Source organism: Cnephaeus nilssonii, assembly GCF_951640355.1.
Source record: "Cnephaeus nilssonii genome assembly, chromosome: 16".
In the NCBI taxonomy this organism is placed as follows: domain Eukaryota; kingdom Metazoa; phylum Chordata; class Mammalia; order Chiroptera; family Vespertilionidae; genus Cnephaeus; species Cnephaeus nilssonii.
Genome location: NC_137087.1, coordinates 3,748,952 through 3,760,409, shown reverse-complemented (window position 1 = coordinate 3,760,409; position 11,458 = coordinate 3,748,952). Strand labels below are relative to the sequence as shown.

Here is an 11,458-nt window from a genome sequence, read left to right as displayed (position 1 = left end):
TAGAAGTGAGATGCAAGAGTTTGACAACAGGGAAGGAAGACAAAGCAGAGCTGGGCAACTGACACGCAGCACGGCAGAGGTGAAGCAAGCAGCACAGAGCGGCTGTTGTTTTTAAAGAAAATCCTGGTGGGGTCAGAGGGATTTCCTGAGCTCGGTCCTGGCGAGGGTGGGTCCCTGGAGCCCGCGGCAGGCCCAGCCTGGGGCTCCGGCTGCAGGGCTCCCAGCCCGACTCCTTCTAAGGTGCTGGCTGCCTCCTCCCGGGCCTTGACTCCCAAGACTTGGGTTGTCCTCTGAGTCATTGGGAGAGCTGGTGGTCTTCATGCCCATTCCTGCAGAGAACCCCTCCCCGCCGCCCCTCCGCCCCTGTGCTGACCACCTCCTCCAGGGCCTGGGCTGAACGGTCTTAGGAATCCTGGGTTGGCTCCAGCTGGAGAGAGGGGGAGTCGGGTTCAGTGCATGTCTAGTCGGGGGCTCTCCAGGAGGAAATGACTGGGGAGGGCACTCCTGCAGGGGCTGTGCCAGGGCAGCAGCCTCCTGAGCGGGTCGGGACTCCAGCTGGCCCTTCCTTAGTCCAGTTATTGGTGGAGGGAAAGGACGGTGACAGAGAAAGGAGAGGTCTGCCATTCTGGAATGACAAAGCATTTAAAAAAACTTTCTTGATATTTTGTAACATTAAAATAATGTCCGTATTCTTTACTATGGCCAATGAGGTCCTGGATGTCATAGCTTTTGCTACTTCTGCAATCTCATCCTATTCAACTCTCACCCTCATATCTGCTGCTATCACTTGGATGGCTAATGGCACCTCATACATAACACATCCGACCAGAATGCTCCATTTCCTCCCAAATGAGCTTCTTCTCACCTCAGTAAACAGCGCCACCACTCGTCCCATGTTCACACTCACGTCTTCACTCTGACCAAACCCAGCAGCAGGTCCTGCCGGGCCACCTTTGAAGCGAGCAATGACACAGCTGTAAGCTGCCACTGTGTAGCTTCCAGTGGCCCCCGCAGCCCCGCTGCCTCCACAGCTCACCTGCCTCCAGGTGTCCCAGCGGAGGTTCCCGATGGGCCCAGTGTGTTTTTTGCACCCCCGTTCAGTTTCCTTGTGTAGAATCACTCTAACTGAAGATCTCTTTAGAAAAAGCAATCATCTGTGTTGGCTGAACTCTGTGCAAAAGAAGGATTTATTGACTGAGTTCCAATTTCCGTGGGTTCACCTTTGTGGAGTGAGGAGCAAAATCAACAGGCCTGAGTCCTGAGTCTGCCAGCAACTCACCTGCTGCCTTGGGCAAGCGCCTTCTTTGTCTGAACCTCAGGCTTCCCCTCTGTGAAATGGACATGCATCCTGTGACACAGAGATTGCTAATGTGTCCTCTCCAGCCCGGCTGTTACGTTGGGGTGAATTTGCTCGTTGAGTAGAGTTGCTTCCCCAGAAGCTTGATTTTGGGCAGGCAGCTTTGCAGTCCCAGAGGTTATCAGGGCTTAAAGGGACCGGGCTGGCCAGGATCAATAAGTAATTAGGGGCTTGATGAGCCTGATAGAGCCCCGATAAAGTCTCTGAATCTAACAATCCCAACTCCCGTTTGCAGAGGACTCACACGGTCTTGCTGGAGAGGGGTGTGCAGAGGGCCCCAGCATCTCTGGGCCTGCCCCCCCAGGGGAAACGGGGCCTATGCAGGGGCCCCTTGTGGCCAGCGAGGGGCGCCCAGGGCGTCCCAGTCTGGCAGAGGAACCTGGCCTAGCTTGGGAGCAGAGAATGAGCATCTGGGGATGGCAAAGGACCCCACACTGTGGGAAATGGAGGCGAGGGGTACCCAGGACAGGAGGTGAGGCTGCCCAGGCCAACAGCTTCAGGGGATTCCAACCTGAGTCCTAGCCTCAGGTCCCACCCAGAGGGACCTCATAATCTACCTCATCATCCAAACCAGAAATGGACAGAAGTCTCCCCAAAACTGCGTGTATTGGTGGGTTGCCTTCTTAGCATGTGGAAGGGTCTGAGGCTTGTCTCGCTGCAATCATGCTTCCCCTACCTGGCATAACATACATCGAGAGAAACTTCTACCTGTCACACACCTACCCTGCTAACACCTGCAGGGGCTCACACAGCGGGTGGGGGGCTCCTTGACCTCAGGTTTGAGCCCCCGACCACACCCACCATCCTCCCAAAGTGGAAACAGTCACCACAGGAACCAACCTGTTATATAATAAAACCCTCCACTTCCCGGCTCCCTACAACCCGGGAACGGTGGGATTGCGAGGGGATGAGAATGGAGGCTTGTGGGACTGGAGAGGCCGGGGCATGTTGTACAATTCAGGGCCCCAGGGCAGGTTTCTTGAGGCAGTGCTTTTGTGTGGGCAGCACCCTCAGCCTGGTAGCCTGGCCTCCCACAGGCACAGGGATTCCTCCCCTCACCCACAGCCTCCTCTCGCTGCCTGCCATGTGGCTTCTTGCTGGTTCTCCCACCCAGGTCCCTTCACCAGGCTGCCCTGCCCAGCGAGCCAGCCCATCAGCCCACTGCAGAGCCTGCTCCCATCCGCACAGGCTCTTCCCCACCTTTCCAAAGTAAAATCTGCCAATGGCTCCTCCCGGTCACAGCTGGGCACACACACACACACACACACACACACACACACCCTTTCTTCCTGCCTGGGCTGGCTAATTAGCATTCAATGCCTGGAAGCCTCCCCTCCTCTCCCTGGGTAGCTCCCACTCAACCTTTGGAATGTCACCTCCTCCAGTAAGCCCTCCCAGGCTGTCTCAGAGCCCAGGATGCGCTTGTGCATACACAGCTCAGTCAAGGTCCTTGCCAATCTTTTTATGATGTATTTTTTGTGTTCGCCTTTTCCACTGCGCGGGGAGTTCCAGGTAAGGGGTGTTGCACGCATGGCTTGGAGCAGGGCAGGGGCCAAGGGGCTCCAGGGCTCGCGGGAGCGGCCCCTCGCCGGCGGCTCTGCCTGGGGCGCCCAGGCCGAGTTTCCGCGGAATCCGGGTCTGGGAGGCTCAGCTGCCTCCCCGAAATCTTGGGTGTGCCACGTGAGCCCAGTCTGCTTGGGACTTGGGCGGGGTGTGAAGCCCCGCGCCCCGCTCGAGCCCCAACAGCTGAACGCCGGCTGGGGCGTTCGCCGGCGGCGGAGAGGGCCCGGCGGCCCGGCCGCGTGGAGCCGGCTCCCGCCCAGGTCCGCGCGCAGGATCCGTGCAGACTCGGAGCCCGGGCCTCGCCGCTTGGAAGGCTCCTCACGTCCAGGCGCCGCGGTCACGGCCGCGCTGGTTTCCGGCCATGAATTGAGCTTCAGAGTCCGAACCTCCCGGCTGAGTGCGGGCCCCGCGGGCGGGGGAGGGGCGCCGCAGGGCCGAGCGACCAGCTAGGGTTCGAGCTAGCGGTCCCCGCTCGGCTCGGTGACGCGCGCCCGCGGCCGGTCCCTTGGACTCCCCGGGCATCCCCGTGCCCGCTCGGCGCCCCGCCCCGTCTCTCGGCCGGCTCCCTAGATTCGGTTTGCGGGGCTCTCGGCCCCAGGCTGGGGGGATGCCCGAGACACCCCACGGCTGCGGTGGGGGTGCCAGGCGCTCCGGAGCCTCCGAGGCTGGTCAGGTGCCGACCCTTCTCCATCCCCTCGCCCCTGGCGAATGGGGGGCGCGCGGCCAGGGCCGCCGGGTCCACGGCGAGCCGCGGTGCGGGCCTCCGAGCGTCCCCAGGGCTGCGAGCGGGGCACCCGGCGCCCCTCCGAGCCGCCAGCGGGCAGCGCCGCGCGCGAGGCGGAGGCTCCGCAGTCACGTGGCCGCGGGGAGGGCGGGGGGCGGAGGGCGGGAGCGCGGGGGGAGCCGAGGGGCGGGGAGGGGAGGGGGCGTCCTCCGCAGTTCGCTCCCGGCCGGTCAGACACACCGCGGTCCCGGAGCCGCCGCGCCCGCCGCCCCGCCGCCTCCGAAGCCGCCCGAGACACCGCCCCCGCCGCGCCGGCCTGCACTCGGGCTGCCGCCGCCGCAGCCGCCGCCGGAGCCGGAGCCGGAGCCGGAGCGGGAGCCCGAGTGCGCGGGGCTGGGCTGGGCTCGGGGTGCCGGGCGCAGGGGCGGGCGGCGGGGAAGACGCGGGCGGGCCGGCTCTCCGGGGGCGGCGGGGACTGCACCCGGACGGCGCCTCCCGCTCCGCGCTGCCCTCGGCCTCGCCCCGGGCCCGGGCGGATGAGCCGCGCGCCCGGGGGACATGGAAGCGCTGGCGCTGTGGCTGCTCCCCTGGATCTGCCAGTGCGTGTCGGTGCGGGCCGACTCCATCATCCACATCGGTGAGAGCGGCGGGCGGAGGCTGGGCGGGGGCCTCGGCGGCGCAGGGGGTGCGCGGCGTCCAAACTTGGTGGTTCCCGGGTCCGAGGGCCGGCGGGCGCCGCTCCACCGGAGGGCCGCGCCGCGCCGCGCTCCCGCGGGCCCCGCTCCCCCGGCTCCAGTCCCCGCGCGGGGCCCGCGGCCTCTGCCCACACTGAGGCCGCGGCTGCGGGAACCGGAGCTGGACCCGCGCCCAGACCCGCGCCCCCAGAGGGGCCGTCAGCGGTCCGGCCAGCCCCTCGGCGCAGCTCCGAGCAGCGGGAGTCGGGGGCGGGCGCGGCCCAGGTCTCGCCAAGTTGCCGGCACGATCCGAAGAGGCCCAAGCGGCGCCCCGGGTGCGGGTGGGTGGGTGCTGCCCCGGGCTCGCTGCGTGCGCCCCTGGCACCGGGCTGGTGTCGCTGCGAGAGGCGTAGGGTGCGGGGCCGTCCAGCCTGTGCGGTGGGTGCCAGCCTGGCCTCCAGCCCGTGGGAGTGGACGGCGTCTGCCTGTGTCTCCCGCGTGTCGGGGTGTGGGGGTGTGTGTCTGGCTGTGGCGACCGCAGCCCGGCGGTCCGAGTTTCCCCGCCACCTTGGGGCCGTCCGCCCGGGGGTGGGAGCTGGGGAGGAGGGCGGAGGCGGCGGCGGGGAGTGCGCTGAGCGGGAGGAGGTGGGAGCCCGTGGGGAACGTGGAGGCGAGGGGAGGAGGGGCAGACGGAGGGGGAGTGTGGGAGTTGGTAGCGGCCGGGAAAGAATTCCAGGACTTGGGGCTGGGTTGGGGGGCTGACAGCGGGTTATTGGGTGAGCCCCCCTGCAGTTGTCTTTCCGGAAGTTGACCAGCGAACACCCCTGGGGGTTCGGAGGTGGGGGAGAAGGTGGGACAGGCGGGGCGGGGAAGAGGGGTGATGGGGATGGTGGGACCAGGCCTGGGTTTGGTGAGCTGCATCACCCCACCTCCAGCCGGGGCGGGGGCGGGGTGGGGGGGAGAGGGGGTCGTGGTCAGCATTGCGGCTCTGGGTGTTTGTGGAACTGGAGCCTCCCTCCCCTGCCCCCGCCAGCTCCAGGAGGGTCATCGGGCTCAGATCTGGGGCCTTGGGGACCCTGGGGGCCTGGCCAGGGTGGCATGACCCGGCGTTGCCAGGCTGCAGGGCCAGACCAGGGCGAGGGCAGTCAGAGGGGCCAAGGGGCGCTAAGCTGGGAAGAGGCCAGCCGGGGCCACCTGGAGGCGAGCTTGGTGGGCCCAGGAGGCTCACGGCGCTCCCTTGGAGCTCCTCAGCCTGCCGGGCCAGAAGGCCAGGGGTCTAGGGGGCAGGAGGAAGCTGGGAGGGATGGGGAGCAGGGGCCCCGCTGGGCAGAGCTGCCGGGAGCTGGACTGGGACTGAAATGCCCCTGGGTGGGAAAGACGGGGACCTGCGTGCTGGCCTCCACACATGGGGACTGACGGTGCAGGGCAGGAGGAAGGCGTCCTTCCAGTGGGGACTGCCCTGCCGGGAGCTTGGTGGCTGCCGGGCCTCTGTGTGCTGCCTGAGGCCACTCCAGCGGGGCGCTGTCAGTGTGTGGGGCACGGCTGGGTCAGGAGGCGGCTGGGCTGTGGACACCTGTGTGGCTGGGTGGCAGCGTGTGCCATGTGCATGTGTAACTCCTGCCAGCGGTGTGCACATGGGCGCTGTGTGGGGCATCCTTGCTGGCTGTCTTAGGAAAGCCAGTCCGAACCCAGCGCCGGCCTGCCAGCAGGGGGGAGGGGAGGGGGCTCCTCTAGGCCTGTCCTGACCCCTTCTCCCCTCCAGGGGCCATCTTTGAGGAGAATGCGGCCAAGGACGACAGGGTGTTCCAGCTGGCCATATCTGACCTGAGCCTCAACGATGACATCCTGCAGAGCGAGAAGATCACCTACTCCATCAAGGTCATCGAGGCCAACAACCCGTTTCAGGCCGTGCAGGAAGGTGAGTGGCCGCGGCGCCCAGGGCTCCAAGGGGCGCCCTGAGGCTGCGCAGAGCGGACCCCTGCGGGTGGCGGAGGGCCTGGCCGCGGCGCCTCGGGCGCTGGGCAGTGCCTGCGCTGGGCCAGCCGGGAGTCTGCGAGCGGGAGCCGGGCTCCTAGGAGCGCGTTGGAGTCGTGCGGCCACTTTCCACCGGGTTGGTGCGTGTGCGCCCCGCGCTGGGCGCGCCGGAGTGACTGGCTCAGGGTCTTTGTTTCCGAGTGTTTGTGGGTGGGCGTGCTTGTATCCGTGCACCTCCCCTGACCTAGGTGGCGGGTGCCTTCCTCACTGCCAACCGAGGCCGGCCTGGCGAGCGAGCCGGCCGCTCCCCTCCCAACACACTCGCTGCGCGCCCAGCGCCCCCTCGGTGCCTGGGCGCCGCGTCCGTCTGGCCGTGCTTATCCGCCTGGTTTGGAGGAGCCGGTTTCTCAGCTGCCGCTGTCTCCGCCTGGGCCGGGGGTGGGCGCTGTGTGACCAGGAAAGGAGGGGTTGAGCCAGGCCTGGCTGCAGGTAAACCCTGGCCTGTGCCTGGGTCCTGGGCCACAGCCTGTGCCTCCGATGGGGCTGGGGCGGGGGCAGCAGTGCGCGCGGAGCTGGACGGGCAGAGGGGGCGGCCTTTGCCCTCCCCTCCCCTCTGGGCCCCTCCTTTCTCTCCCAGCTGGTTCTAGGCTTGGCTCTGGAACCGGGGTTCCTTCCCTGTCACCACTTCCTGGCAGCGCCTGAAGCTCTCCCCACCCCTGACATCTGCCCAGGCATGGCCCCTTTCCTCTCCTATGGCTCCCTCCTGCACCTCTGAGTGCTGAGGGTGGAGAGCACAGCTGAGGGCGCAGAATGTGGGGGCTCCTCCCAGGAGCAGCTGGCAGCACAGGGGTGTAAGGAGGAGGTGGGGTGAGGGACACAGGCAGCTTCCCCCTCTCCGCCCCCCCCAGCCCGCTCGGCCCAGGGTCCTCCGGATGCCATGGCTCAGTTTGGCGGTGGTTTCTTAGGTGCTGCAGGTAGGGTGACTCCATGGAGGTTCTGGTCCGGGTCCAGAAGGAGGGAGCTTGCGCCGGGAAGGACTTTGGCTGGCAGGAGGTCTTCCGGGAGTCAGCAGAGAGGGAGAGCCCACCTCTGGGCCTGAAGGTCCGAGGATGTCTGGAGGAGGTGATGAGTGTTTGGGGGGGGCAGTGAGTGGGGTGAGGCTGGTGTTGCCTGTTACGGGTGCTGCTGCTTCTAGCCTTGGCAGACCCCCACGGTCAGGTGTCCGCTGGGGGGCGGGAGGAGGATCCCCGTCCTTGGTGTCTGGCCCACCAGCGGGCCCTGCCTCCCATTCCCCACGCCTGGATTTCTTCCGTGAGCCCCCGTGACTGTGGGCTCCCGCAGGGGGGGCGTGCTTCCTAGGCGGCAGCGACCAGCCGGAGTGGGGTCTGGGGAGACACAGCTTCCAGGGTGCCTCCTGCTGCCTTGGTGCTGTCCCCCACACCTGTCTGCGCACATCCGTGCTTTGTCTGGAGCTGAGTTCAGAGTGGGGCCGGGAGCGCCCGTGCTGCGGGACCCGCCTGTGCTCCCAGCGTGCACCAAGTTTGCCGTTTGGGAATGGAAGTCGTGGTGTTGTGGATGCGCTGAGGAGTCCCAGATCTGAACTTGAATGTAAAATTTGATTTTTAACTGCTGTCAGCTAATCAACAATTCACCAACAGAGCCAAGCCGTACAGTTAGCTGTGGGCCATCCAGCTGATGTGGGCCATCCAGTGCGGCTCTGTCCTGGCCTTTCCTGACAGACCTTGCTTTCCTGAGTCTCGGTTTCTCTGCTTGTGTAACTGGAGAAAACTTCAGCCCGCGGTGGAGGCTGACGCGGTCTCCTAGGGGTGTGGGAGGGCCTGTGTGCACGTCCGGCGAGGCGTGGGGCTCTGGTGGCTGACAGTGACCAGGTGCAGGGGCACTAACCAGGTGGTGCTGAGCTGCTGCTGCCCGGAGCGTGTGCCAGTTAAAGCTGGCGGGTGTGTTCAGTGTCTGGGCAGCCGTCCGTGCCAACCTGTGCCCTTGCAAGGAACCTTGCTGGTGAGGCGGGAGGAGCCAGCCCCTCCAGGGCCTGGGCCTGCAGAGCAGCGCTCACAGGCTCCTTTGCCTGGGCTCAGGGGCAGGCTGTCCACTTGCTGGGTGTCCTTCCTCCTGTGCCCTGTGGGGTGCTGTCCGTCGTGGCTCTGCCCTACTTGATGGCTCTCTCATCTCTTTCTTGGGCCCGGATGTTCACTGCAGCAGGACACGGGTGGCAGACAGTCTGGGGGGGATAGGAAAGGACTTCTTGGTGGGGGAAGAGGCCAAGGATGAAGGGGGCAAAGGCGGACTGGGGTTCAGTCTCCATCATGGACGGGGAGCTTCCAGTGATGCCCGTGGGTTGGGGATTGAGCTAGTTCTGCCCCCATTTTAGTCCAAGAGACAGCACCGTGTGGATAAGGAGCTGGATTGCTGGAGCCCCAGGAACTCTCTTCAAATCCTGCTTGCCTCCCTTGCAGTGTGACCTGGGGGTCCCGGCCCTGCTCGGAGCTGCTGTTGCCACATCTGTTAAAGGGAACAGTCATGGTCCCTGCCTCCTGGGCTTGTGGTGAGGGTGCACTGAGCGGACGTGCAGACATTGTCTGCGGAAGGCCTGTGGTGAGGGTGCACTGAGCGGACGTGCAGACATTGTCTGCGGAAGGCCTGTGGTGGGAGTGTGGCGAGCGCCATTCCCTGTCCGTGGCCCAGCTGTGAACTCATCTCAGCTGCTCTGAGGCCGTGGATCTCGTCAGCTGCATCATTTCTTTAGCTAGTGGATATCTTGAGAGTGGACTCTTTCTACGTTCAGCTTTTTACTTAGCTACCACACCCCCAATTATTTTTTTAAAAATGCATTGCTACAATGAGCATGAATTAATTTAAAAATGTGAAGAGAAAGGACCATGCATGTTCATTCCATAAGATGTGGAATGTACAGGAAGCATCAGGGCGTTTACATTTGGGAGAAATTAGGTTTATAACTTTGCAGTTCACCCAAACCATCCATCCACCCACCCATCCCTCCCTCCCTCCTTCCCTCCCCCCCTCCTTCCCTCCCTCCCCCTTCCTTCCTTCCTTCCTTCCTTCCTTCCTTCCTTCCTTCCTTCCTTCCTTCCTTCCTTCCTTCCCTCGCTTGATTCTCTGTCAGACTCATAGTTAAAATGGTGAAAACTGGAAATAACTTCTTTCAGACTAAAAATATTTTGTTTTTTAAAATACAATAAAGTGCTATTAAGTTAAAAAAAAAAAGAGAGAGAGAGACAGGACAGCATCATTCTTAATTCTCCCTCTAGTGCGCCCCTCTAGTCCCCCCACCATATTTTATAAATGCTGAGAGCTCCATCCTGTTCAGGTCTAGATCCTGCTTTTTCACCTAACAGATCAGGGACTTCTTCTGAAATCACTGTGAAGTATTTGTGAACATTACTTTTAGCGGCTGCATATGTTTTTCAATATTTAAAACAAGTTATTTTTTAAAGAGTGGAACCATTTATGCTGAGGTATGCTGAAGTATTACTGGAGAAAATAAGAAACTGCTTTGAATGAGGTCCTGTGGTTTATGTTTACAGCTTCTGTTGGCTGCGTTTGTACAAGCTCCGTACAAACTGCCTTCTGAGCTAGTGGGTTAGCCAGTCCTTTCAAATTGATGTAAAAGAACGGGTTGCATTTAGTGAAATATGCATTTGAGGAGGATTTAAAGTTAGCAAGTAACAACAGAAATGATATTTAAATCTTAAAAATGTTATATCTTAGAGGGGGGGCAAATGGGAGGAAAAGGGGACATTTGTAATACTTTCAACAATAAAGATAAAAAAACGTAGTATCTGAAACTTAGCAAAGTTCATATAACAAGTGTGAAGACTTGTCTTCTAGATACTAGAAGAGATACTAATCCTCCTATATAATAGAAGGCTAATATGCAAATAGACTGAATGGTAGAATGACTGGTCGCTATGATGAGACCGGTCGCTATGATGCGCACTGACCACCAGGGGCCAGACACTCAACGCAGGAGCTGCCCCCTGGTGGTCAGTGCGCTCCCACAGGGGGAGTGCCGCTCAGAAGCCAGGTTCACAGCTGGCGAGCACAGCGGTGGTGGTGGGAGCCTCTCCTGCCTCAGCGGCAGCACTAAGGATGTCCAATTGTCCCTGTGGGGAGTGGGCCAAAGCCATCAGTCAGACATCCCCCAAGGGCTCCCAGACTGCGAGAGGGCACCCCCCCGCATGAGTTTCGTGCACCGGGCCTCTAGTTTGTTAAATAAAAAATTTTTGTATTGTTCTAAAGTTCCTGCTCAAGGAGAAGATGATATAAATGCATGAATGTGTAGAAGAACTGGCTGAGTCCTGGTCTTCTCTGTTCACTTTATTTTACTGTGAGTGAAAGACTCGAGTTATGGGTTATGCTGTAGAGAGATGTCATTGAGTGGAAAGATAACAATTTAGGGAAGAAGAAGAAAAAAGGAAGGTATGTGAGGCAATATTCCTTTTAGTTACAATAAGCGCAAAAGTATTTTAGGAAGACGAGGTGAAATTCACCAAAGTATAGCTTGGTGTTCACAGACTAAAACAGAGAAACAAAGAAAATAAAACTCAGTGAGCTTTCGACGGCCCTCTGCTGGTCTTGTTCATTTTGTGTCGGTCACGTCTAGTCGCCCCTTGCCCTCTGACACCAGGCTGGTGTGTAGATGTTCTGCAGGAGAGGGTCCATCTCCCTCTTTCCAGCTCCGGAGGCCCCGCCTTGCTCAGCCCCGGCCCCTCTCTGTGGTCCAGCCCGCTCTGGTGGGTGGGGTCCCCCACAGCCTGTCGCCGTGGCCTTGCTCTGTCATCACAGCTCCTCTCCACCTCTGCTTCTCCGCCTCCCTCTTCCTGGAGCCCTTGGGCCCATCTGGATAACCCAGGATGACCGTCAGCAGATCCACCTGCAGCCTTAATTCCCCTTCCCGTGAGCCGCACAGCCACAGGGCCGGGGGCAGGACCTCGGAGCCTTGTGGGCGTTCGCCGCTTCCACATTGGCACACCTGCCGGGCCCAGCGGGTGGCTTCCCTCTCTCCTCACGGGTGGCTGACGGGGTGGCATTCTCTTGTCTTAGCCAAACCTGCTGGAGTCACTCGGGACTACAGCCGTGTTTGCATGCCTGCCACGCTCGCTCTGGGACACGCCCTGAGCCCGGGGG

At 61.8% G+C, this 11,458-nt stretch overlaps 1 protein-coding gene across 1 annotated transcript in view; it reads left to right on the top strand.

Annotated features, from left to right (window-relative positions):
- Nucleotides 1–4,163: 4,163 nt before the first annotated feature.
- GRID1 (glutamate ionotropic receptor delta type subunit 1) overlaps nt 4,164–11,458 on the top strand; it is a gene marked incomplete at its 3' end in the record, with an annotated part of 641,508 nt that continues 634,213 nt past the window's right edge. Inside the window, exons 1-2 of the mRNA XM_079793699.1 lie at nt 4,164–4,281; nt 6,081–6,236. Of these exons, the coding sequence (XP_079649825.1) occupies nt 4,203–4,281; nt 6,081–6,236 (235 nt within the window). The 5' untranslated portion in view covers nt 4,164–4,202. The remainder of the gene's footprint in view (nt 4,282–6,080; nt 6,237–11,458) is intronic.